The 26,138-nt window shown below is 40.7% G+C and overlaps 1 protein-coding gene across 4 annotated transcripts in view; it reads right to left on the bottom strand.

The window, feature by feature from the left end:
- Positions 1-1,052: 1,052 nt before the first annotated feature.
- The window catches only part of lsamp (limbic system associated membrane protein), a 1,260,578-nt gene continuing 1,235,492 nt past the window's right edge, over positions 1,053-26,138 (bottom strand). For 3 of the 4 annotated variants that reach the window (XM_026192045.1, XM_026192044.1, XM_026192043.1), the window contains 4 exons: positions 18,139-18,270; positions 15,180-15,318; positions 8,919-9,067; positions 1,053-4,701 (listed from right to left, as the gene is read on the bottom strand). In XM_026192045.1, the coding sequence (XP_026047830.1) occupies positions 4,604-4,701; positions 8,919-9,067; positions 15,180-15,318; positions 18,139-18,270 (518 nt within the window). In that variant the 3' untranslated portion in view covers positions 1,053-4,603. The remainder of the gene's footprint in view (positions 4,702-8,918; positions 9,068-15,179; positions 15,319-18,138; positions 18,271-26,138) is intronic. The other variant, XM_026192046.1, reaches the window with a different exon arrangement.

Raw genomic sequence — 26,138 nt, 5'->3', positions numbered from 1 at the left:
GACCAAGGCTGACACATTTGGCCATAATGCACAATTGGCTAAAATCAAACAATAAATCAGCACCAACCAACCAATCACCGTACCAACTGAATAGGAGGGATGATGATTTGCACCTGTGGCTAATCTTAAGATATACTAAGAACCAGGTGATATTTTTTAGGTACACTCACACTCCTTTACCAGATTTCTCCAAAGTCTTTACATAAGTCTTTACATATGTTTACATGCACATTTTGCACTGAGCATTAGCCTACTGATTTTTTTAAAATCTCTAGATTAAAATCTGAATGACTTAATCCTTTACAAGCAATCTGTGTATGCAAATGCTATAGGTCCCATCAGGGCTCAAGGACTCCATGGAAAAATGCAAGACCTGAATATAACATTTACATAAATGCGTTCCGCAATCTATTTGTCAAGTGCTAACAAGAAGAGCATAATCTCCTCAATTAAAATGGCTAGTTCATACCATCCTCATACTCTCTTATCTTCCTGCATTGTCACTCATCATTCCCATTTGAAATCCCTGTACTTTGAAGAGAATGCTTGCTAGCACCTTCTATTTAAAAAGGACAACAACAAAAATGAAATTAAAAAAACAAAAAAACTGTACCCACTGTGCTCAGGTATGAAAACAATGGTGAACAGCTACATTTTCCCTACTGGTGTGTGAGGTTTGAATTGAAAAATGTGAACCTACATGTTTTTCTGAAATTGACATTTTATAACGTTTGCATACATTCCAAAAACATTGCACCGTGTGGCTTGTAGATCAGGAGCAGTGAGTAAGACTAGAAAAGTCTCATGTAGGGCATAATTTGGTTTAGTGTGACACCTAGTGGCGAAACCTTTTATTGCAGCACTTGCTGCACATCTCTGTGGTGAAAAGAGCCTGAGCCATATTGTCATTAATGTGTGGCAATATGTGGTAGTGATAACACCACAGTCTTTGTCTTTGGCACCAGAAAAAGGTGAAAATGGACCATTCCCCTTGCTAATGAGCAGAATTTTCACACGTTTCCCGCGGACAAAAACGTCTCCCAGAGAAAACATAACAATACATATATTATTTTATTTGCATGTTACATGGTGATTAACACAACATGTGTTCCAAGCTGTCTCCAGAAAGAAAAGGTTACTTTGCTTCGACATTTCATGTCACATTCAAATACAGAACACTGAATTCAAACAACTTTATTTTGTTAACATTTCTCATATACCTTTATTACATGTCATATTTTATTTTTTAGAAACTGACTTCAATTACCTTATACCATAATAAAGTAAAATAGAAAAAAAGGGACATTGCTGTGTCCTAATCCATGATTGAATCTTAATTCCCCGCGACAAAGGGAAGGAAGTACAAACATGATAGTTACATTTGCCTTTTAAACTTTTAAATGTAGAGTTGTATAAACACAATCTTATGGATTTGCTGACTTTACAACATTCTACAGTAGAAACATAATGCTGTATATACACACAGAGGAAGAGAAAAAAAACAATCTAAACTTAATATAGAGGGTTACAAGTGTAACCATAGCTCAATGGAAAGTAGATAGTTAGCTGCTGGGCCAACTCATCATTTATCTCATGCCTCACATGTATGCCACTTTTCCAGCAGGTTAATCATATAAACAGATGAGTACACACGCACACATACACAAGCCAGTTCGGCGATGTTTTGAGGCAATGCTGAGTAGTAAACTACATAGCTGTATCTACAGTCTTGAGTAGATATCTAGGTCTGTCTGCAGGGGGTTGGTGCTGTGTCATTATAGGCTGGCTGTTGGTTTCTATGAGCAATGGAATAACACCAGATCTCCTTTTTTCTCGCTGCTTTATGGATAAGACAGAGCTCCATGGCTTTTACATCAGTGGTCCTATAAGTCAAGTGCTTATTAGCTGGTTTTAACCCGCACGGAAGCACTTCCACATCGGTGAGCTTAGTCTCATTGGAAAACACACCTGAATGGCAGAAATTCTAGACAATGACCTGTATGCAGGCTCATGAAATTAAATGCAGAACGCAATTTGAGGATATCTGACCCAGCTTTTTTGGTCTGTCAGGGTCTCCCCCGCTGAAATAAAACAAAGAGACAACACATTTATTTTGTCTCTTCTGTAAAGCTCACTGGTAGCACAGACCATGTTTATGGAAACTGATCATGAAAAACTATTTCACCATAGCTACCAGATCATTCGGCTCTAATTAAGGTAAGAAGATAACTGCTGATAAACTACAATAGCGTCCTCAAGTATGGTTAAGTTAGAGCCTAAAAATCAATCTGCAGACTGCAGTATAAAAACACCAGGACTCATTCGCACAGTTGTAAAGTAAAACCAAATAAGATAAAATAATAAAAAAAGCACGCAACACAATAAAAGTGTAAAAACAAGCAGCTTCTTTCGTATTCTAAGAGATCTGATCGCAAGACATTGTTTTCGTTGTGTCTCATGGAGCTAATGGAAATATGAATTCATAAATGCTTCAGTTTTGATTAAAAACGCGGTGGGTTTTCAGTCTCTGTACGTCTCAGCTTAGACTGGAGCATTACCAACACTACACACACACAGCCATGGCCTCAGAAGCATTTACAATGAGAGAACACACTGGGAACGAGTCTTTTAATGCGTGACAAGGATGACATTAATTACACGTGTGTTTTTACAGTACTATCTCGGCTTGGTTGTTTGAAAGAGCGGAGACCTGAACGCACACATCCAATCAAAGAGCTGAGCTGGGCACTGGAGTCCAAACGCTATTAGTCACCACCAGTGTCAGTGCTGTCTCTTTAACAGCTACGGCCTACGAGCTGCTCCCTTTGAAAGATTTTCTTCAAAATATCAACACGTAACATATTTATTTAACCATTTTGTTCATAAAGAAACTAACTCACTGTTCAGTCTAAGCATTGGCAAAAGAGTGATTAGAAATCTTGCTGTAGGACACGGTGAGGTAACAGCACTATTATTCTCATTATTTCTCATTTGTTTGATTTTTTTCCCCATAAGGCCTTCAGCACAGTGGCCTTGGTGACACTGAGGGGAACTGCATTCAGTATTCATTTGGTTTCTTCTGTCATATTAAATCTCAGGTATGCGTAAGAGCATTATGAAGCTCATAATACTCCCTCTGTTTAACATCATTTAAGCTAGCACGCATCTCGTTTCAAGGACAGATACAATAATTACTGCACAGAATTATAAAAAACAAAAAACAACATAAAAAACATTGTTGTATAATGGGTATCTGCCAGGTCCAAAGGTCTGCATTTCATTAATCCTCAACAAATCACAACCATATTCAGAATCATGTAAAATGAGCTTTTTTCATATATAAGGACAGTGGATTCATGAGGTGCACACAAAATAATACCCCCAATATCTATATATTATGATTTTTTCTGTATCATTTTCGTATGAAAACACGTGTTTTTGATTAAGAGAAAAACAAAAAAGTAAGTCATTCATTGGTGTCATACATTTTTATCCAAATTCCAGCAGTAGGGATAAAATGATCCTAAAACTCATCGACTGAATGCAAACACTGCTCGGTGCAGCCTCTGAGATAAACTGCACATCATGGTTTTCTTATCATAGAGTAATACAAAATTTTACTATGTACAATACGCATCATTATAACCTACTGTGTGTTTCTCTTCCCTGTTCTCTTTTTTGTTGTTGTTTGTAAGTGAGAGTCTAGAAAGAAAAAGAAAAACAGGTTGTTTTTTGGAATAATGGGGAAGGGTCGCAAGATATCACAGAGCTCCAGACAAACTCATTTCTTCAGGTTTGTTTCTGTTCCCATATTTCTGGGCTCCGCTTGCAATGACACTGATTGCAGAGGTATCTGCCTAACACTATATCTGTGTTTCAGCACAGTAGCATCAAATTACAGCTCTAATCTCATCGCAAAATCAGCCGTAGCAGTTTCCCTTTGAGTTTCACATGTGTTAGTTTGAAATTTACGTGTATATTTGGCAGATGCTTTACGTGTTTCTCATTAATGCACTGGTTATAAACACTCGGTTAAATCTACGCTTTAAGTTAACATAATACATCTAAGGGAGTAAGAAGAAATACACCTCATGTCTTCAGTAGTCCTAGAGACAAATGATTGTTTTCTTGGTGTCCCTGTGAGCCAGGCCACCTTCATTTTTATTCCCATGTAGACAACAAAAAAACAAACAACCCCCCCACAACCCCCCTCCCAAAGCCCGACCCAGACCCAGAAGACAAGATAAAGCAGAAACAAAAGAAGTGCATACCAATCAAAAAGAACAATGCAATTCTTTAAAAAGCACTGTTTGCTTGTTTTGTCCTTCATTTTACTCTTTTTTTTTTTTGTTGTTGTTCCTAAAACATTTTACTCATAACCCATCGTTTTTTTTTCACACCTGTAAGCAGTGCTCGACAGCACGTAAGGTTTCTGTATCATGATGCAAACAGTCTGGGGAAGAGGGCGGCAAAGTTGGTAATAAGGTAGCAGTAAGGATGCCGGTGAGTTGGAGAGAAGAAGAAGAAGAAGAAGAGCGAATGGGGCGGAAGGCCAAGGTGCGAGGCTGGGGGGAGAGAAGGGGAAGGATAGAGGGCAGGGATATTAACACTTCAAGAAAAGGCAGGCGAAGGAGGCTAGCAGGAGCCACAGTGATTGAGATACACAGGCAGAGCCGTTGATATCTCTGCCTGTCCCGGGTCCTGTGTGGAGAAGCAAAGAGAGAAAGGCAGCAGGGTTAATAAGAGCTCACTCAGACTTCTAGAGCAACCACAATATTGGTTTGAACAAGAAAAAGAACAATACAGTTTTATTTCCTTTTAATCCTGCACAAAAAAGGGTCATTGCATCGCTGTTCTGTTGCTAGCAGACATTCTACACAGTAAACTGGAAAATAAACATGTGTTTGTAGCCTTTTGCAGGAGTTTTTGGTGACATCTAGTGGCCATGTTGTGCCATTGACGCTGTGTTATTCAGTGATCATTCAACGCTTTAAACCACAGAGGAGGCATAAACCGGTGAGCCTGCTGATCAAGCTTAATATGACAGAAAAAAATAAATAAATGCAGTCTTGTTGCAGAATACAGGAAACTGCAAGCTGCTGGTTTAACAACTGCCTGTAATACTTGTTGCCATGTTTGTAGCTCATCAAGCTAAGTTAAGTCAGCAGTAGCCAGGCTATCAGGTTAGGTATATGATCAGTGAAAATCATGTGATTTGAATGCTAAACAAACACAACTAAAGTAAATTTTACCTGCTAGTTGCATATAATAATTGCAGAACTTGTTTGGGCCCTCCATATGTTGCATTTCTACCAAGTTCATGATATGGAAAGTAAAAATTCATTCACATTTCCCACAAACTGGCTTTTTATGACTTTTGATCTCTGCAGCTTTCTTCCACCACTCTTCTGCACAAGATTTATGGAGCGAATAAACCGACATTTAGACAGTATTTTGAGTGTAAAAGAAACACTTATCACCTTTTCCTGTGTGTCAGTCCAGTAAAATAAATGTTAGATGTCACTAAACTCAACAAAAACACAGACCTAACTTATCCAAAGGAAATATTGTCATGGACTAATGTTGATCTGTATCCAGGCGTTCTGTGGGACTTTTGTTACTGTTTTATTATATATTACTACTTTGTTTCTATATGTTGGCACTTTCTTTCTTTCTTTGGAGTATCACGAAAAAGGAGGTTTTATTGCCACCAAAAATAAATTGATCATCTCTTTTAACTTTCAAACATGTTTCCCTTTTGTTCAAATCCCAGTCTGCAGTGTCAGTGCAGATGTCTTCCTTTGGGAGCTAGTCTCCATTTGGCTTTGCCTCCCTGCCACGATTTCATCTTTTTACAGCTTTTAAGTGCTGGCAGAGACAACGAGACACATTTGTCACAGTGAGTGGAGCCACTGCTGGCCACGGGAAATGTGGGTTTGTTGCTCTGGTATTGTTTACGGCGCTCGTGGCATATTATACATGCACCCATCATTTTGAAGTGTGTTGTTTTTGAGTGCAGTTTGATATAAAATTCAAATGTTGGGTACACGACGGCCCTCTGAGCTCAAAGCAGCACTGTGCCAGCCAGGCTTTGGGGTGTGAAAGCTCAAAGAAAGCAATTCAAACAGCATTAATTTTGTGCTCAGTGAAACAACTGTGTGGGATCTCTGACAGCTGCCAATGTGAAAAATATGATATTAACAGCGAACCATAAAAGTAATGGTGGAATCATCACCCGGCTCTGCGGCCCTGCGCAGCTTCACGATTCTTCAGGCTGAACCATTTACGAGCGCTGTTTATTCCTCGATCTTCTCAGCAACCCCCACATGTTCTCATTGCCAACAAAACAACTCTGATAACCCCGCTGTATGCCATTTGATGCCCAGCTGCCGACCGTGTTTGAGCAGCTAAAGAGCCTTATATTCAGAAAAACCATGAAATCAATAGTCTGTAAAATAAATCAAAGTGGATTTAACCACTGCTCCAAATAAAAGAACTCCAAATTGACACCAGCGCTGCTCTTGTGGATCTGGATGTCTGAGAAGTTTAGGTGCCAGAGACGTGTGTGTGATTGTGTATGTCAGCTTGTTAACATGCTTTTTTATACCCTCAAGTGGCCAAAAATCAGTGATGGAACTAGAACGCTTCATGAATATTGCAAACATTTACATGCTTATGAATGCAGCTCAGTTATTAAAGACATCCGCACTGTGATCTAATTTTAGTTTTGATGCTTGTGAATTGAGACAAGCTTTGGTTACATCTAGCCCGATCCCCCTTCTTCCCTTTTAAATCTTCACCACCGAGCTGAGGGTGCCTTTGTGTGTCTGTCCCATTCTTGGGTGCTGAAGGTGGATTAGGACAATCTGGGGGGACATGCTACTGTTCTGGGAGAGTCTTCTCTCTCTGTGTCTGTGTTCGTTGGTCTTTCCTTTATGTGTGTTAGCATTCTTGAGTTTTGCCTCTTGGTTTTTCTGTAGTCTGACCTCACTCCATGTCCTAATGAACCATATGCTTCACTTAAAATACGTTTGTTCACCTTTGGAAAGGAATATTTTGCTTTTCCTGAGGTTTTTTCCCATTAATAGTTCTTTTGTGGTGTTTTTTTTGCATGTTTAAATAACGTTTCTAAGGGCAGAGACTGCATCACAGAGCACAGAAACAGACTTGGCTTCTCTTTGACTTTAGTCTGAAACTTAAAACTTTTCACCAACTGCCAAAAGCTCATTTCATTCTCCCGCTCGAGCCATCTTTCCTAAATTTCTCTAAGTGTTCAGCAAAATCGCTCTTACGCAGAGTTGAGAACACAGTCGGCCAAATGACTAGAAATGAACACACAGTGAGCTCTTTACTTCTCGCAGTCGTTCAGCAGCGAAGCTTAAAGCAGAGCACACAAACTGCAGCGAACTGCTGCTCTTCTGGTTTTCAATAGTTCAGCAGGAAATTAGGTTAATAAAATTAACACTTAACCTCCATATTCATTATCCTTTAGGTGATTTTTTGTGACAGAGGACAGGAAAAAAGAGGTGCAGTAAAGGAACACCCAGGCATCTGCAACAGCATTATAGCATATGGGCTGCCTGCTACGCCCAGTGAGCAAAACCAGCACCCCAGGTGACGTCTTGGTCATACATGGTGTAGTGATGATACTATAGTCTTATTGTTATATATGAACACACAGGGACTGCATAGAAAGGGGTGGAGGATACGTGCTCAGCCTGAGTATACAGCAGCTTAACTAAGGGACCAGCCCCATAAATGTTACAGAGAAGAAAAAGTTTGAGCTTAATCTTTAAAGCAGAGAAGGTGTCCGCCTTCCCAAATAATCTGGACACTGGTTCCACAGAGAGATACTGATAGCTGAAGGCTCTGCCTCCCATTCTACTTTAAAAAACTGGCAAATTCAAGTAAGCCTGCAGTTTGAGAGCGAAGAGCTCTACTGGGACAATGTGATACAATGAGGCCTTTAAGATATGATGGAGCCTGGTCTTTCAGGACTTTGTACGTGAGGACTTTGAATTTAATTCCTTGATTCAACGGAGAGTCAATAAAGAGAAGCCAATATAGGAGAAATATGACCTCACTTCTGTGTTTTCAAGGCTTTTCAGGGAGCTTTTAGGACAAATGGTTAACAGAGAATTCGAGTAGTCCACCCTGGAAATAACAAATGCATGGACTAGTTTTTCAGCATCACTCTGAGACAGGATGGTTCTAATTTTGACATGATCAAATCAATTTATTTATATAGCACTTTTCACAGGATAAAAACCACAAAGTGCTTCACAGTAATATAAAACAGAAATACATAAAATACATTAATAATAAAACACACAGCACAAATCGAATTAAAAGCCAATCTAAATAAATGAGTCTTAAGTTGGCAAAGATGGCAAAGATGAACTCAGTTGGCCCTCAAAATGTGTGTTAGCGGACATTTCCTGATCATGACATTAGTAATGGACACCAGGGTGGTACTAGCAGACATCTAAGTATCTGGTTAGACATGTTGCTTATGGCCAAATACAGCAACTCTAGCTTTGTCTGACTTCACAAGCATAAAATCATAGGTCACCCAGGTCTTTATGTCTGTAAGACATGCCTCTAATGTCACATTTAAATAGCACATGGAAGTAGTGAGGGTGGTGAGCAGGTCTACCAATCAGAAAGTTGGTGATTTTATTCCCATCTACTCCAGCTTGTTTTGAGGTATCCTTAGGGCAAAATACTGAATCCAGAGTTGCCCTGAGGGTGTGTGGGGGTTAGACAAGTGCTTAGCTATAGAAAAAAGTGCTCACATGAATATATGTGTGATTGGCTGAATGAAGCTTGTAGTATAAATCACTTTGATCGCTCAGTTAGAGTAGAAAAGTACTCTATAGGTACTAGTCTATTCACCATTTTATTGTGTATATACTCACTATAGAGGAAAAGGCTGGCATTCTGGACGCCCAGTCGGTTTGAGGCCACGCAGGTATAGTTCCCATAATCCTCTTCAGTGATGTTGGCAATCGTGAGACTAGTGGTAGTTCCAGAAGTTTGGATGGTGATGCTCTGGGTATTAGCCAGCCTGGAGAGGAGACGTAGACCAGACAGTTTTAAGAAACTTCAAAGTAACAAAGATTAAAATTAGGTCTTGAAACCAGAAACCTTGAAACAACATTCAAAATGTCTTTACAAAGTGATACATTATATATGTCCATATGTTTTATAATCATGTCTGCCTGCAATGTTTTGCTAATGGACTGTTACTGTACTGGAGTAAAGGTCTTCAGATAGCCAAGCCCATTAATTACATTCCAAAACAAGTTGTACCTTCTAGCCGGACGTTACTTTGCATCAGCGGGGGTCACGCTGCTGAACTCTCTGAGCGTAGGCGTTGTGGCTGCTCAGAAGAGCGAGATAAGCCTTTCTCATTTTGGAACAAATTTTTTTCATTAACAGTTTGATAGGACGCTGCATTTTACCAGCAGGTGAATGCAGCGTCCTATCGAGCAAAGAGAACAACATGCAGTTCGCACGGGGCGAGGGGAAACGCCTGTGAAGATTTAGCTTTGGATGAATACCTGCAGAACTTGCAGAACTTGCAAACGAGTGGAAAAAATAATGTGTTACTTTCTTTCTCTAAATCAACAATTCAAATGTCACTGTTCACATTATTTTAATTTTCTTTCTTTAACACCAACCAAAAGAATACTTTCAGTTGTTTTCGTCCAGATGAAATACCAACACGCTGCTAGCGACCGTCACACTTCTGACTGTCGCTGATGTCAACCTTGAACCCCACTCACAGCAAATGAATCAATACAGCTTTTGCTGACTCAGACTGTATACCTTGCTGATGAACTGCTCCTTATATCATCACGACTAAATAAAACTAATTTAACGCCACGCCGTGCATAATGGATTCGTCTTGTTCTGGGCTGATTGAGCGCTTTCATATCATGAATGAGGTGAGGCTCATTCAAGGCGCCTCAACTTAATCCTACTTAAGTCGGGGTAATGTGGTAATCGGAATTTGAGCAGAGGAGCGAGAAGTTTGTGCTGACACATACGAGGCTGATAGGAAGTATTAACATAAAAAGGAAACGGCACATCATGGCACAGCATAATTTGGTTTGCCGGGGTGCTGCGGTGGCGGTAGGGAGTGTTGAGGTCCTTCCAACAGGGACACCTTGGGAGTGCTGGGAACAGTGTGTGTGTGCGTTTGAAAGTAAGAGAAGACGGGGCAAGTGCACCGGCACAGTCTCCCCCTCCCTCTCTGATGATAAGGCCAGCAGCAGAAGATATATTCTCCAGTGTGTCTTCATGAGAAGTGACTGCACTATTAAAAAGGCCTGCCTGCCTACGGAGCATGCTGAGCGATCTAGATAATGCACAGCACTACAGGGAGCTGAAAACAAACACCTATGTTTGTTTTTTTTACAGTAGATTGCAGCTCATGATTTGTGATGCTCTGGCAAGAGTCTGAATGGACGCAGACAGAAAAGATAGAAGTCTCTTTTGTTTTCACAGTTTGCTACAAAGGCTGTTAGTTCACTTAACCAGCTGCAGAAAACTACGATGTTATAATAAAAAAAAATTAAAATGGATCTGTGTCCTCCCAGAGTTCACCTTCTCCATATTTGCATTTATGGAGCTCAACATTTTAACTTTTAACGCGTTGGCACACGCAGCTTCACGACTTCCATCACTTCTGATTTCAAGTTCATCCTCAAATATGCCTGTGTGTCTGCCAGGTTCTTCATCTGGCATAATACACTGGAATATATTATCTGAAATTTGGCAGGAGTTGTGGATGTCAACCTTTTTTTCACCCCCCCCCCCCTTTATTTTTGGAGGGACGCTTTTATGTTTGATGATTTTCCTCACAGGCAGAGGGCAGCAGAGCTCTACTGGATATCTTCCAACCATTGTTTCCTAATGCAAGGAAGCTACAATAAAACCCTGAACTGAAATGATTTGACCCCGTTTATTTGGCAGAGGGCATGTGGTGCGCTCACGAGGGCTGCAGTCTCGGGCCGGGACAGATGAAAGACCAAAGCAAATCATCGGACGACAGATTAGATTCCGCAGCCTGTGGGAGCATCTAAAGTAGGTCATCAGCGCCAAGGAGAGTGACAGGTCTGTCATGATTCAGGGCCAGTGATAAATGAAATCAAGAGGAGAGTCCTGCTGAGACTTGTAACCCAGAGATGATTGAAAATGCTCTGGTCGTTGTGACAGCCACGCATCAGCTGACAAAACAACAAACATATCCGTCTGTCACACTAGCTGACAACTCAGTTTGGATTTTCTCATGTCAGGAGCACGGATGGAGCGAATCACTGTTCAAAGAGCAACTTACAAATGTGGAAGCAGTGGGAGAATGCAAAAAGTGCAGGAAGGGTCATGACATCCAGGTAGCATTATCACTGCTCTAAACTCATGATGTATCTGTCTCTGCTGAGGCTAATTGGGTCTTCAAGCACTGTGAAGATTCTCAGAGACCAGCAAAGTCAGAGGCGTTGTGAAGTAACGCTCATTTCTGTTTCATAGCATGAATTTCAATTCATCACCTGAGGAGATTTCAGCGAGACTGACAGAAGATGGATGTTTGCAGTTTTAGTGGAGTTAAGCTTCTCTGCTCAGAGTTCAGCACCTCGTTGTGTGTTCACCAGCTCGTGCCAAACAGTTTGTTCAAACTCTGGATTGTTTGTTTCCTCAGTTTGCTCGGTGCAGGTGAGAGCAAAGCTTTTGGAACCAAAAATTGGTGCCTCAGTCCCGTTCCAGGCAAGCTGCTGTGTTTTTTTTTTTTTTTTTTTGGAGGGGATAAAACAAACCCGGGAGAGGTAGTGATTACAAAAACTGCTGAAGTCCTTCTAAGCTGACTTTGACGAGGAGGCAAAGTTTCTTTGCAATGTGTGGGGCCGCCACTCTGTAATGCCACTGAAAGAGTTGTTTTACAACACCTTTTACTGCAGATCAGTGAGTCCCAATAAAAAAGAAAGAAACAGTATAAAAATATTAAAGGAGTTAAGTTATCAAATACAATGAGATTTAACCAGAATAATCCTAGATCTGAGAGGTTTCGCTAATTAGAATAGCGACCCTGTTTACCTAAATACCATGTACAGGAAGGATTAAACAAGGCTTAACACAACAAAAGACCAAAGCTAATGAGAAAACTTCAGTGGAACTTTTAAATATACTTCTAAAAAATGTAGAAATGAGAAGAAAAGAGTTCTTTCCTTTCAATTATAACACACTTCCCTGCCGAACTTAGCTGTCTGATTTTGAGCTTATCTGATCAAAGGAGTATAGGAGAGTTGTTAATTTGTCAGTTGTTATTAGTGATATCACCTATAAAGATTTCATCAAGTTGAGATGAAAGGGAATGAATGATGACCATTAGAGATTTTTATAGCTTTCCAATCAAAAAGGGCACAGTGTTTATCAGCATAAACCTGAGCTGCAGTTGTTAGCACACCAGCTAAATAGCAAAGAAGTGTTCCTTCTAAAGATCAGGCACACTGCTCATTAGCTACAGCAGCTTCCTTTGTTTTAAACAGTGAAGAACTTGAGAACATTAGCAAAGGTATGGTTTCATTAGCCAAAAAAGTTTTATTATCAAAGCCTTTTCTGATGTTGCTAAAATTTAATGTATAACATTTGAATATGTTTAAAAATATGAATACTAAGAGCAATATCCTGAACTGTTTTATTATTAATATTAGAGCTAATGTTTATCCTTAATTCAATGTAGCACAGACTTGAAGAACCTTGTTTATCTTTTACAGGTATTTAGCTGTCGAGGCCGGGGCACTCGACTAGAACATTTCTCTTTTAATAGACCGTGCTTTTGCCCAATATTACATGTTTTAGGCCTCTTCTCATTTCAGTGTAATTCATACAGAAACATTATGTATCACACTAAAATAGCAGAAGATGCTGTCAACCAACATAGCAAGTTGGAGCCACAGATTTTATATAAGCAGATTAAAGAAGAAGAAGAAGAATAAACCCCTGCTGACAATTAGGAAGTACACACTTTTCCAAAACGGGTGGTATGATAATCTTTTACTTGAAGTCTGCGGACATAAAAAGTAGGCAACTGGAAATGAGGATCTACCCTAAATCTTACACCTTTAACCACATATATGCCATATGAGAATCTAAGACTGGGCAACAGCCCATTACATACAATTGAATTTAAATGCAGATATTATCTGATAATCTGTGTGTGTACGAGGTTAAACTAATTAAGGAGGAAACAAGCGCAGGAGCAAGACCTCCTGTAAAGAATCAGGTAAATAAGACACAACCAGGCAGTAAAATTAAAAAGCCAAGCAAAGATAAATGATATTATTATTGTGCATTAACATCACCATCGTCCAAGGAGAAAGAGCAATAACATTTTCCACTGGCGTAGAGGAAGAAGGGTGCCTTGAATGGGCGCACGGCCAAAATCCTCTGCGGGACAAAACAACTGAGATGGATGAGAGTTGGAAACAACAGATAATGCAAAAATATTTCAGCTACTACCATTAATCTTTCTTTTCAAGCACTGTCATGATAGGACTATTGCTTTAGAGAGTATATCTGTGATAACACTCTTCCAATATTTTTCCTACAGTCTTCGGTGAACTTTTACTGCAGCATGTATTTTTCGTCTTTATTTATTTTTTCTTATCATTAGCTTGTTCCCGTCGAGCCCTCTGCGTTCCCACACTGACTCAGCCGTTGAGTCTGCAGCTGAGGAGGAAATTTCTCAGGTTATTAAATGACAAGTGTTGAAACTGAGGCACTGGCTTGTCATTCCCTTTGAATGTCATTACATTTCCTTCCTCTTCAAGTGTTTTTCAGGCACACGCATGACACTTAAAAGAGATAGCTTTCCAATAAACATCTGTGTCTGGTCACACAATTGGCAATTTCACAGGAGACAGTACAGTGCAGGGATCCAGATTTCCATTTCAGTGGAATTACTTTCAGTAAAAAAAGAAAAGGAAAAGAGTTTCTGAGATTTTCAGCAGCTACACCATATAAAGTAGCAGCAAGGCCGATCTGGTGTCGTTTTTCTCTTCTCAAAAGAATGTCACAGAAACCACTGCTGCGATGTTCAATTAACAACAGAATAGCAGCAGAGTGAACGATAAAGTGGGTGATTACTCACCAATGAACTACACGGACGATGTTATCAAAGCCAGACAAGGGTGTGACAATGGGGACCACTGTAAGAGCACATTTGACAAAGGAATCAAAGCAATCCATTATAACCACTGGGTCATAATACAGAGCATGCCTAGCACTGAAAATATGAAAAAAACACTTAGAGGCTGAGAAGGGATCAACTCAGGACAAACCATGCAGAACGATACTGATGGAAGCCGTTTTTAATGCACAACAACAAGCAGGACCTTGCTGTTGCCCTGTTATTTAAAGACAGCTCATACAGTGAGTTAATTCATTACTCGCACTTAATTCTTATAAAATCTATTTAGCCTCTATGATTACTTTAGGTGCAAAGCCAACAACCTAAATCAAGTTTTCTGACTGCCTTGGGCCAAGAGAGGTCAAGTCCATTCAGAGTCATTTCCGCACGCTTTCATCAGTTGCCTGTGACCAGCAGCACTTTAGCTGTAACTAATTAATAATGATCAGACATAAAAAGGTTCCAGGAAAGGATTGTAATTCACGTCGAGTATGAGCGTTTCAAACATCGTGAAGGCTTTTTTCCAGGACTGTGCAGTTTCCAGTCATTTTAAATGAGAGAAGGTTTTCCGTCTTGAAACACTACAGGAGTTCATTACCATCAGTCAGTGAGTTGCCATGGTTGTTTGTGGTAAGGGAGGCTGATGGCTTGCCCTCTATGTAATGGGTTGTTGGTACACAGCTTGATTGTATGCGCCTGATGTTGTTGTTTCAACTGTATTAATATTTTAGTTCACTCTTAGCCCTTGATTGGTCTTTGTGGAGGCAAAGAAAACACACAGGCTGAGATTACAACCTGAACTTGAGCCACTATGTGAACTCTATTTATCTGCAACTTTAGACTGCCAGCATTTTTCACTGAAATTTGATCTTGACAGCTGAATGTTGTGTTATCTCTCCTTCAAGTCATTGTTTATGCAGTTCTAGTAGTGTGTAGTGTGGTTTGCAGTGTAAAAAAAACAAAAAAAACAAGCGGGTAATGCTTTTACCTTTTATCGTCTCTGTACCATTCGAACTCTGGTGTGGGGACTGCGGTTACTTCACACCGCAGTGTCCCGTTGCGGCCCACAGGAGTCTCGGAGCTCTGGGTTTTCTTTATTGTTGGAGGATCTGCAGAGTCACGCAATGCTGACATAAGTCACACGTTAATGTGTGGGGATAGGTATCTTTGAAATAGTCAGACTAATATAGTGACAAGCATGTCTGAACAGCATTACTAATATACAGTTGTGGTCAGAAGTTTACATACACTCATCATGGGTATAAATGTCGGGGTAATTTGAGTCGTTTAATGACTTCTTTCAACTGTTCTTTTCCAGAGTGGAATGTTTATACAGCACATGTCCTTAATGATTGTAATGACTTAAAGCTCCAACCTCATCTCCACTGAAAATTTGTGGACTGGGCTTAAAAGTAGAGTCTGTGCCAGGAAACCAACCAATTTAAATGAACTCTACCGATTCTGTCAAGAGAAATAACAACCAGAATGCCAGAACCTTGGTAGCATCTGGTTGAGGTGCAATTTGCTTAGGAACATTAAACCAGATATTAGTGGAGGTAAATTCAAAGTAAATCCAAAGTACATTCAAACTTGTGCTCCCAGTTTTTGTAATTAAAAAGTCAAGTCATGAAAAAGAACAGTTCAAAGACATCGTTAAATCCCCAAATGACCTTGACGGTCAAGTCCACAATGACTGTACATAAACTTCTGAGCAGAACTGTGAGTGCGGTGCAAAGGAAATTTGAATTTAATCACAAACACTTGTGAGTTGACTTGATGCATGCTCAATCATCCAGGCAAGTAAAAAGGTTGAATCTGTTCACCTGGACGTTTGCAGCGTTTCCCCAACCTTATAAACAATTTCCCTGCCGGTGACTGATGCCCTCAGGGGTCGGTGCATTGGTGGTTCTTGGTGTCCGGGGCTGGGCGCTCAGGTATGTACCAGCTCACTCCCGGTGGCTACTTGGCGGGGCCTGGCGCCTGTTGCTCGGTCAGGCCTCCTCCGGGGTGCGGGGGGCCCTTGGGCCTCCGGCCTCTGGGCCTGCGGCTCGGTTCACTCTGGCACAGCTGGCTGCCGGCAGTGCTGGCCCCCTCTAGCTTCTGCTCGGTGGCTACTGGGTGACGCCTCGTCTGGGGATCCTCAGCCCTTCCCATGAAGGTGGCACGGATGCCCCTCCGGTGGTCCTCCTTGGGCTCTTGCACTCTGGGGCCTCTGGATGTCTGGGGCCTGGATCTCCTCCATGCCTGCTTCATGCCCTGGGGGACGGGGCTATGGCTCGTTACATCCTCTTGCAGACCATTACATGTGGAAACCATTTGAATACAAGCGCGCTGATCCACACAGGTGTGCACACGGGTGTTCACTGCTCGTAGACTTAAATTACACCTTTCTTGGCTGCTACTTCAAAGCACATTGTGCGCTGTCTGTCCTGCGTGCTGCACAACAACATTGAATATTTAGTATTTACTGCTGTTTACACTTAGCTAGATTAATGCGATGGTGTTGTGTTTAGTATGTTGCTTTGGTTTTTTTTTGCTTGTTTTCTATTCTTCTTCTCTCAACAGGTGATCCAGTAGATTTTATTTTATTTTATTTTATTTTTTTCCCTTTCTCACTGTCCCTCTTCCCTTCTGTTTTTCTTTTCCTTCCTCTTTCTTTCTCCTTTTCCTATCCCTCACTCATGTCTGTCCCGTCTGTAACATCTGAAAATAAAATAAATAATAAAAACAAAGGTCGATCAAATGGACCAATACGGCAATGCCACGATGATCCATTTGGCAAAATAAATCCATTGGGTATCCTTGTTGGTCTTCAGACAACAATTCTGATGGCTAAAGAACCAAATGGGACAGGCAAAAAATAAAAAAATAAAAAAATAAACAATTTCTGATCAATGGTCATGATAATTTGCATAATAATCAGTGATGAAGGTACTGATCTTATAGCCCGTTGTTCATTTAGTGCTCTAGGTTCAGTTATTGTGCAAATGTACTGTTTTTATAAGGTTGGGGAAACCTGCAGTCAGCTGAGACTGAAGAAGTCACTTGAATGAGTGACAAAACATTTCTCCCACTGAAAACGCTGCAAACGTCCAGGTGAACAGAATCAACTTTTTGCGACTTGTGAGTTGAGTGTTTGCCACATTTTGTAGATTCAGTGTAAGATTTTGCTCCAGTTTTAGCTCTCACAGCTCAAAAAACGATGTCAAACAGATTATCCAGGTCTCGATTAATCAGTGAACTTAATCGACTGAGTTCACATTTATCAAGTATATTAGCATTCATCATCCACACATAATCATTTTCCACCCCAATGGCCAAAAATGTGTCCCAAGTGGATTAATGCCCATTTTCCAGTCAGGATAGGAAATGGTTTAATAAAATAATCTTTATCATTTAATTCAGGCACTCAGTGTTGGCTAAAGTGCGGTTTGGGCAAACAGCCATCCATGATTTATTCAGATCAAAGAGAATTCTGTAACTTCTCTTCGGGGGAGGTGTTGGTTTGCGATGGCTCATGAGCTCTTCATCAATCCTGAACAGCCGACGAGTGTATTAACACTTGACAGGATATAAACCGTGGAAAGGACGTGATTACGTGGTCTTGTTTAGAAGTTTGAAGTATCCTTTAAATGATGATGTGTTATGTGAGAATTACCATGGCAATGACTTCTGCAATCAATGTTACTGAGCTTCTCTTTCTACCTGGACTCATCTTGAGAAGATTGAAGGGTGCTCCAAAAATTTCAACATACATCCTTCACTCCATGTCATACTGTTACACTCTATATGCTTCTACCCATATGCCTATCCTCCAATCTTGACTTTTATAGGCTTTTATCCACCGAGTGTATCGTCATATTAAATGCTTGACATTAAATGTGTCAAGGATATTGATCAGTGTTCAGTTTGGAATAAAGCACGCACTGCGCTCTGTATTTACTTACAGTTGACAATCACATTGACGTATTTGACATCGGGAGTGGCGACGTCGTTGCTGGCCTTACATTCATAGCGGCCTGCTTGGGTTCGCATGATGCCTATAATGTCCAGGTACTCTTCTCCGTCCAACGGCTCGGCTGCAGTGAGACAGAAAGACAAAAGAGGTGGAGGTATGAGTGAAGGAGGTACCAGGGAGAGGAACAAAGAGAGCAGGCAGAGCGGGAGGGTACACGAATTAAAGTGACAGAGAAACTGACTAAATGATGGATTTCTGCTGTATGATCAGTGGTAAAACAATGACTAATGAAGTGCCGTTCAATTTTAAAAGGAACAGCTCAACATATTGTGGAAATTGATACTGCTGTTATTTTCGAAGCCAAAAGCCTAGCTTAGCAAAAAAGATGAAAACAGCAGAAAACAGCAAGTCTTAAGCTCAATAATTAACATGCCCTATTTTATTTGCGTTAAACCCGAGGTGTTCTCATCCGAATGCATCAAATACGGCTGTTCTGTCAGATGCACAAGGTTTTCCTTGGCATTAGTGATGCATAAGCTGCGTAGATGTGGGGTTTGTGTCCCATTTGGAAGCTCACTGTTCACTTATTCATTGCTTTTTACTTTTGCTTTGACTCCTTGGGAATGTTTCGGCAAAAAATAATAATAAAATAAGATTGTGAGGTTTCAGGCAAGAAAAAGTACATGGTTAAATTTTGGAAAAGACACTATGCACGGACATGGTTAAGCTAGTGTGCAGGTTCATGTAGGGTTCAAGCAAGGGATTCCAACATTTGCTCAACAACAGTTGTTGCTGTAAAAATTGCCATATTGAGTATTCAAACAAATTTGTATGTCATGTGAGTGGAGAATGTGTTGCCACTTCCAACAATCATGAACCTACGTGTGCTCTACAAGAGAGCCTCTGTCCTGTGCTGTGGAAAAAACAGAGCAAGCACAAGCAAGCGAAACAAGCTGAGATCCTGTTCTGTACTGAAGACTTCTGAGGCCTGGATTGTTTAGCACAAGATGATTACCGGCTAAGGAAGCAATATAAGGCAATCAAACAAAATTATTAAAAATTTTCCAAAGTCTTTTTTAACAGAGCATGGGATTTTCACCATAGCATTTCTAAACATCCTACTTTTCCTTAAAAGGCAAATTTAAAAATATATTTTTACACAATAAAAGAATTATTTCAGAAAAAACCCAAATTACCAGAATCTATATTATTAGCCCTCTTAAACAACTGACCCTTTTAGTGAGCCAGAGCACAAACCACTGCCATGAAGTGCTTAAACTTTATAATGCTCAAAGCTTAAGTTAAAAATGAGTGTTATTTTCCAATTTACACATAGTATCAAAACTTCAGCGACAGTTTGAGCTGTTAGTTAGAAAGTATCAAATTTGTCAAAGACAAAAGAAATCAGTTTAGACTTGAGAAAAAGAACCGCTGATGTTCATAAAGCAGGAGATGGATCCACACAGTTGTCACAGAGTTTCCAAGTGTCAACTGAGGTGAGAAGTATCATGGAGAAATTCAAAGAAAGCCACGCAGAAGTAGGAAGCCAAAAATTTCAAAGACTGGAAGTGGGAATCTCATCAAAGTGGAAGGAATCATGAAGGAAGAAATATGTGAACATGTCAAGCAATCAGCAGCAAAACTGAGTCTGGGTGGTCACTTTGTCTTCCAACATGACTATGACCCAAAATATACGTCGCTGCCAGTGAAGAACTAAGTTTAGCTAACAATGGGACTCGTCTCCACAACATGCTCCTTACAAAATGGCAGTATTTGTTTCCCTGGGTACGAGAAGGGCCTCTTGAAAGTTGTGTTGCTGCTTTTTCTTTGATGAGCTCAGTGTGGGAAGTCTGCTTTCAGCCAAGAAACAGCCAGCTCAGATAGCCAAAAAGCTGCATGGAGCCACATGGCATTACATACAGTCACTTTACTGAATGTGTGACGCTCCTGTGTGCAGTTTATTTAAGCCTTTTTTAATATACGCTCAGACTATATGATTTTTTCCCCCATAGTTTACATAACAACCAACAAAACAGAATTCACCAGTGTTTTCATGATATACGATTTAATAAGATTACTGCCATTATTTTGCCGCCCACTCCACCACGCTTTGCATGGCCACGTTTAGAATGAAAGGCAAAATGGCCAATCTGACTCAGATATTAAATATACTAGAAGCTTTGGGGCTCAAATATTATGCAATGTATGTATTTCTTTCCAACTTTGTCTTATTTCACATTTCAAGGTGATATGACATATATCTTCAAAGGTGACAGCCTGCTTATGTGAAGTGTTGTCCTCGTTCGTAGCTGCACTAATTAGCCACACTTGGGAAACGGAGAGCACTTTGAGGTAGTCTCTGCCCTTAGGCATTACTGATGTAGAACTAGGCAGTGAACACACACACACACACCCGCTGCAACTCGAGAAAGAGAGACAAAGCCTTCTCATTTCCACACACCTGGTCAGTCACAAAGGGGTGCCTGTGGGATTTTTGGATTTGCAGGAATTGTCATGTACGGCGTCCCAATTGGACCAGTAAACAGGTATTTGTAGCCACACATCACACATGCACTGCACTCACACCATAAATTTGTTTGAGGCTCACTCAAGAAAAAGGCCTAAATAAATAAGGGACAATTTTAAATTATAGGATGCGTTCATGCTCATATTCCACAACAGAAGCAAACATTTAAATTCACAGTCGGCTCATGCTCAAAAATTCCAACTGACTTAGATGGACTGTACAGGTGAAAGTGCAGCTAATATTCAACAATTTGTTACGCAGACTTGAATTAGTTGCTTTGTCTGAAAGCTTCAATTAAGGTAGGAATGGGCATCTGCAAATGTCGGACAAAGTGTGTGAACAGAGTGCACAGAGACTACCAGAGAGATATCTGACTAATTGTTTAACGAGCAATCCGGCTAATTACCCATGTAAAGAACACAGTGGCTCGGCATCTCATTAGCAAAGATCTGCTATGTCTTATTAGAGATCTATGGGTGGGGTCAGGAGGTAACAATGGCACATTCTTTGATGTGCTACCATGCTAACTGTGTTTCATCTTCAGTCATAGAGGTGGTGCTATCATTGTGTGTAATATCACAATTAATTCATGTGTTGAATGTGTGGCATCGGAACTAACTGGACTGATATGTGATAATTTGGGTCTAAACAAAAAACAAACAAAAATAACAAGCTTTACTTCAGTATCCATTCTACACATCTACACCTCGTGGTAAATGAAGTTTTAGGAAATTGCAGTAACTTCTTGAAAAAGCAGATGAACCAAAAGTTCAGATCTTGGTGAATTTCTTCTTCTTCAAAAAAGATGCAATTATCTGCATTGGAGAGGGACTCTCCGAGGACCAAGAGAAATATAATATCTACTACAACATCGACTGATACTTCACTTAATCTAAAAAGAAATGTGGGATGATGGAATCGTGGTGGTGGAAATAAATTGCAGAGGGGAGATCTCACGGGTGAGTGAGAAAATGCGCTGTTTGTAACAACAGTAAATGTCAGCGGTCTCAGCTGTGGGCGAGACCACGCTAAAGTTTGCAGCGAGGGGGCTTCAGGCTCTGTGAAACCCAGAACCGCTCACCCTGAGAAACACTGAGAAAGTGTCAGGGACTCTGACACGGGAGGTTAGTCAAACAATGGGAGTTTTGCTTTTGACATCTCTGCGATAAATCTCAGAGAAAAACCCCAGGTAATGACTACTGCATAGAAATTAGTCGCATTATTTTATGCCTTCAGATATCTATAACCCAGTGTGCAGTTTCAATATTTGAAACTGAGAGAAAGCTAAATGATTAAATCAGCTGCTTAATGGAGATGGAGGTCAGCTGAGATTCAATATTATCTGACGTTGATTGAAAGATCAGTGGGATCGTGATCAAAGTCTAAGCCACATCATATTCAGCCCTCCCTGGACGAACTGTCAGAGCAATGTTATTGGAGAGGTATGATTGAAAATCTGTTGCCATGGAAATTGTCTTGAAGCTCACTATCTTCTTCAGCACTTTGGTTTTCAGTGCTGGGTGGGTGGGGGGACCAGGTGAATGCAAAAGATCAAAGAAAAGAGACAGAAAGTGAAGAGAGGAGCAAATTTGAACAAGATGAGAGGAAGTAGCTAGACTAGTTAAAATGTAGAAATGAACTGTCACCAGTCTAACCTGGAGTGTATAAAGAGGAACTCAATCACTTTCATTAATGGAACGAGACGTATTGTGTAAAGAAACAATTAATTACATTTCACACATCTTTGTCTGCGCCCACAGGAGAATACATCCTACACACTGAGCGAGCGCGTCACATGTTATCTATTTAATGAAGCGTAATGAAGATAGATTGGCTAATCTTGTCTAAGGGGAATTGATTTGAGTGTGTGTACAATCTCAGCGCATGTGTACATACACGTGCCCACGCTGCGTGCAGAGGCGTAATGTCTCTATGGTGAGTATGAAGCCTGCACGCATGAATTCAGGGGTGAACAGAGATTTCCTTGAAGGTTTTTCAGGGAGCACCGAGAGCGGGGACTGACTCAAAAGTGTGCACATTAGAAAAGCCCCATGAAACCTGGCATTACACTATATTATATCATCACATTTCTATGCTAATCTGGATAGTAGAGAGTGAGTGGGTGTCAGATAGGAAAGGAATACATTAAGTAAGGCAAGGTCATGCCGTGAATGTATTTTGAATACTTGCTTTACCTAAATGAAGCATTTTCTCCTGCAGTATACACAAGGATGACACTGATGTTATGGTTTACTTTGTGTGCTAGCATGCTCACATTTCTAAAAATTACCATTAAAGACTGAACACAGCTGAGGCTAACGGGAATTTGGTCATAAACCAGACAGGGGATCTAAAATGTAATCGTTCGCTGTACATCACAAATGTCTATCATCAACCTGATCTTTCCACTGTTTACTGTTATATTGAAACATTTAGCATCAGAGCTAAGCTATGCATGGCTAGAAAGATCACTTGTACTGTATATTCACATATATCTGTCATGGTCCGGGTGTGTGCCAGTGTGTCTCCCTCCGAGCCGGCATCTCCACCCCTGGGAGGAGCCTCAGTGTTTTGCTGATCGCTCACACCTGTGGGTAATTTAGCCGGGGACTCATAAGGCCAGCGCACTCAACCTCTCTTCGCCAGATTCTCAGCTAACACCAGTCAGTGCAGGCCACCACCATGATTCCGCATGCACTTTGTGAATCACCTCGTCTCATTGTGCGTCTTTTTCATAGCCACACCAAGCTGCCAAACACTAATCTCTGCCGAAGAGCTCCAACCCGGATACTGGACCACCTGACAGTCCCACAGGCTGTTCACCCGAACCACCTACCTGCCTCTCTGCCTCCACGCCAGGAGTTTTGGACCACACACCCGGACCACTCACCCCTCCACGTCATCTCCGACCACCCGCGGCAAGTACGCAGTACGAAGAAGGATTTTGAACAAACAGCGTATCCATATGTCTCCTTATCCATACCTGAACGTCTGTACTCTGTTTACAGTGACCCTGACCCTTTTCCTGGACCTAGTGTGACTCGCTCTCCAGCCCAATCCCCGGAACTGCTGTTCCCACTGACCAGGACCAGACTGTTACTTAGCCCAGGCGGCTTAAGACCCCTGTTGATTCAGTTGTGGCACTTCGTACTTGTTAAACTCACTTTCCTGTTTATGAATATTTTTATGAGTAATTAAACATCGTCTCTAAAACTACTTACGTGCTGTTCAGCGTCCTGCATTTGAGTCCTGTCACCTTTTTGAAGCGGCCTCGGCCGTGACAATATCACCCTTTTTGATGTTCAGAAGTTACTGTTATACTAATTCTTCTGCCTGTAATTGCTGAAAGTACTTATATCAACATTTGATAAATGCTGTATTATCTGACTAACCCAAGACAGGAGTTATAGCTAGCTATAGCTAATAATGCCATTAGCGTCACTGACAGCCAGTAAAAGTTACTTCACAGCCGAGAATGTTTCCAACCTATAGCTGTCATGGTCCTGAGTCTGAGGACTCAGTGTTTTGTGTTTCCTTATGCTTTTGTTCATTCCGAGTGTGTATTCTGTTGTTTTTCCATTTGTTAGGTTTCTGTTCTTTGCCTGCCTGCTCCCACTTCTCTGTGTTCCCTCTGTCTGTCCATGGTGTTATTGTGTCTGCTCATGAGTCTGCCTGTCATGTTCAGTGTCCTGTCTGGTTCTGTCTGTTAATTTCCTGTTTTATTCTGAAGGTTCATGTCTGATGTGAGTTCAGTTTACATTTCCCCTGTCCCGTCAGCTCTGATTTCTCCCAGCTGTGTTGCCCTCCTGTCTCTTATCCCCTGATTACTGGTGTGTGTATTTAAGCCCTGTGTGTTCTCCTACCTGTTTCCGGTTCGTCTGTTTAACTCCATGTCAGTCTGCATTATTCTGTTACCTGGTATTCATTCTGCGTCTCTCTGCCATCTCTCTTTGTGCATTTCGCTCCTCCTCCCGTGAGTGTCTGGTTTAAGTTTTGTTCTTTAGTTTTCCCAGTTTAGGTTTGTTTACTCCCCGCTCTGCTCTTCCTGTTTTGTCACTTTATCACCTCTGCAAATAAATTTTCACTCGCACCCCAGTCAGTGCCTGCATCTTGGATCCTTTTCTCAATTCACCACACGACTGCTGTGCAGCCGTGACAATAGCAATATACTTGCTTCTTGATAACTCCCGAGATAAAAACTAAAACAGGAAAATTCTGAACTAGTTTTAGATTTTGAAAGCAAACACAGACAATTTACTAATTTATCATAAAAAACAAGCTAATAATTTGTATATCTACTTCCAGAAATAAGAATAACAAGACAGACTAAATGTTTGCCTTCTGGTTTCACCATATCACAGAAGTACCAATTATTAGCTTTAACAGAGCTACAATGACAGTTGGCAATAATTGTCATTAAATCTACGGTAAATTAGGATTTACCAACTAACTGTAAGCTTTCAGCTGCTACGCTGCAAATGGCAATTATGTAAATGTAAGTGAGGCCTTCAGATTTCATGAAACACTTTGATATTGATGTTCTGCTTGAAAAAATACTTTAATATCTCATAGCTGTTGGCTATTTTGCACAATTTAGATAAGTAAACATTTGAGCCTCTTTTGAAATATAGCATGCGTGTTGATACATTTAAATAAATAACGTTTTGTTGACCTTTTCATAACATGGAAAGTTATTGCATTCCTGTATTTCTTCAGTTTCCAGTTTCCAGACAGCAATTATTATATAGAGCCTCCTTATATAGAGGAGTAACTGGTAAAAACTTTCTTGTTTAAACCTCTTGGATGAAATGTGAGTTATCAACATGCCAAGGTCTATTGCTCACTACAACCTTCAGACAAAAAATGGACACTAATGACTGTTAAACCATAATAGAGAAAAAAAATACATTTTTTATATGTACAAGATAAAGTACATGAAGCCTGAAGCTTTCTAATTACTGAAACATTAATTAAATGCAAAAAATGTCCTGTTTCCAACTGTCAAAGGGCAGGCAGCAGGATAGGAATTGTTGCATTCATTGATTTTGAAAACACCAAAACGTTTTACTTGACTAAAATAAAACTAAAAACTAGGCTTGTAAAATTTCTCTACAAAGTCCATCCATCCATCCATCCATCAGTCTGAGTTAAGGTCACAGGAGCAGCAGTCACCTCCTCTAGCTTTTCTGGGGGAACACCAAGGCATTTCCAAGCTAGCTGAGATATGTCCTCTGGAACACAAACTTGGAGTAATTAGGACCCTACACCACCGGGCAGAACATGTTCCTTCTAAGCCTGAAGGAAGGAACACATGCATGTAAAGGAAGCACTCAAAACATGCGGCTATCCTAAATGGGCGTTTTTACAGTCAGCAAAGAGGCACAGAAAAGAAGATCAGACACCAGCGAGTGAGGATAAGAAAGACAGACGCAACAACATTGTCATCCCCTATGTAGCCGGTG

This window comes from Astatotilapia calliptera, chromosome 14, assembly GCF_900246225.1.
Source record: "Astatotilapia calliptera chromosome 14, fAstCal1.2, whole genome shotgun sequence".
NCBI lineage: Eukaryota > Metazoa > Chordata > Actinopteri > Cichliformes > Cichlidae > Astatotilapia > Astatotilapia calliptera.
This window is presented reverse-complemented; position numbering and strand designations above follow the sequence as displayed.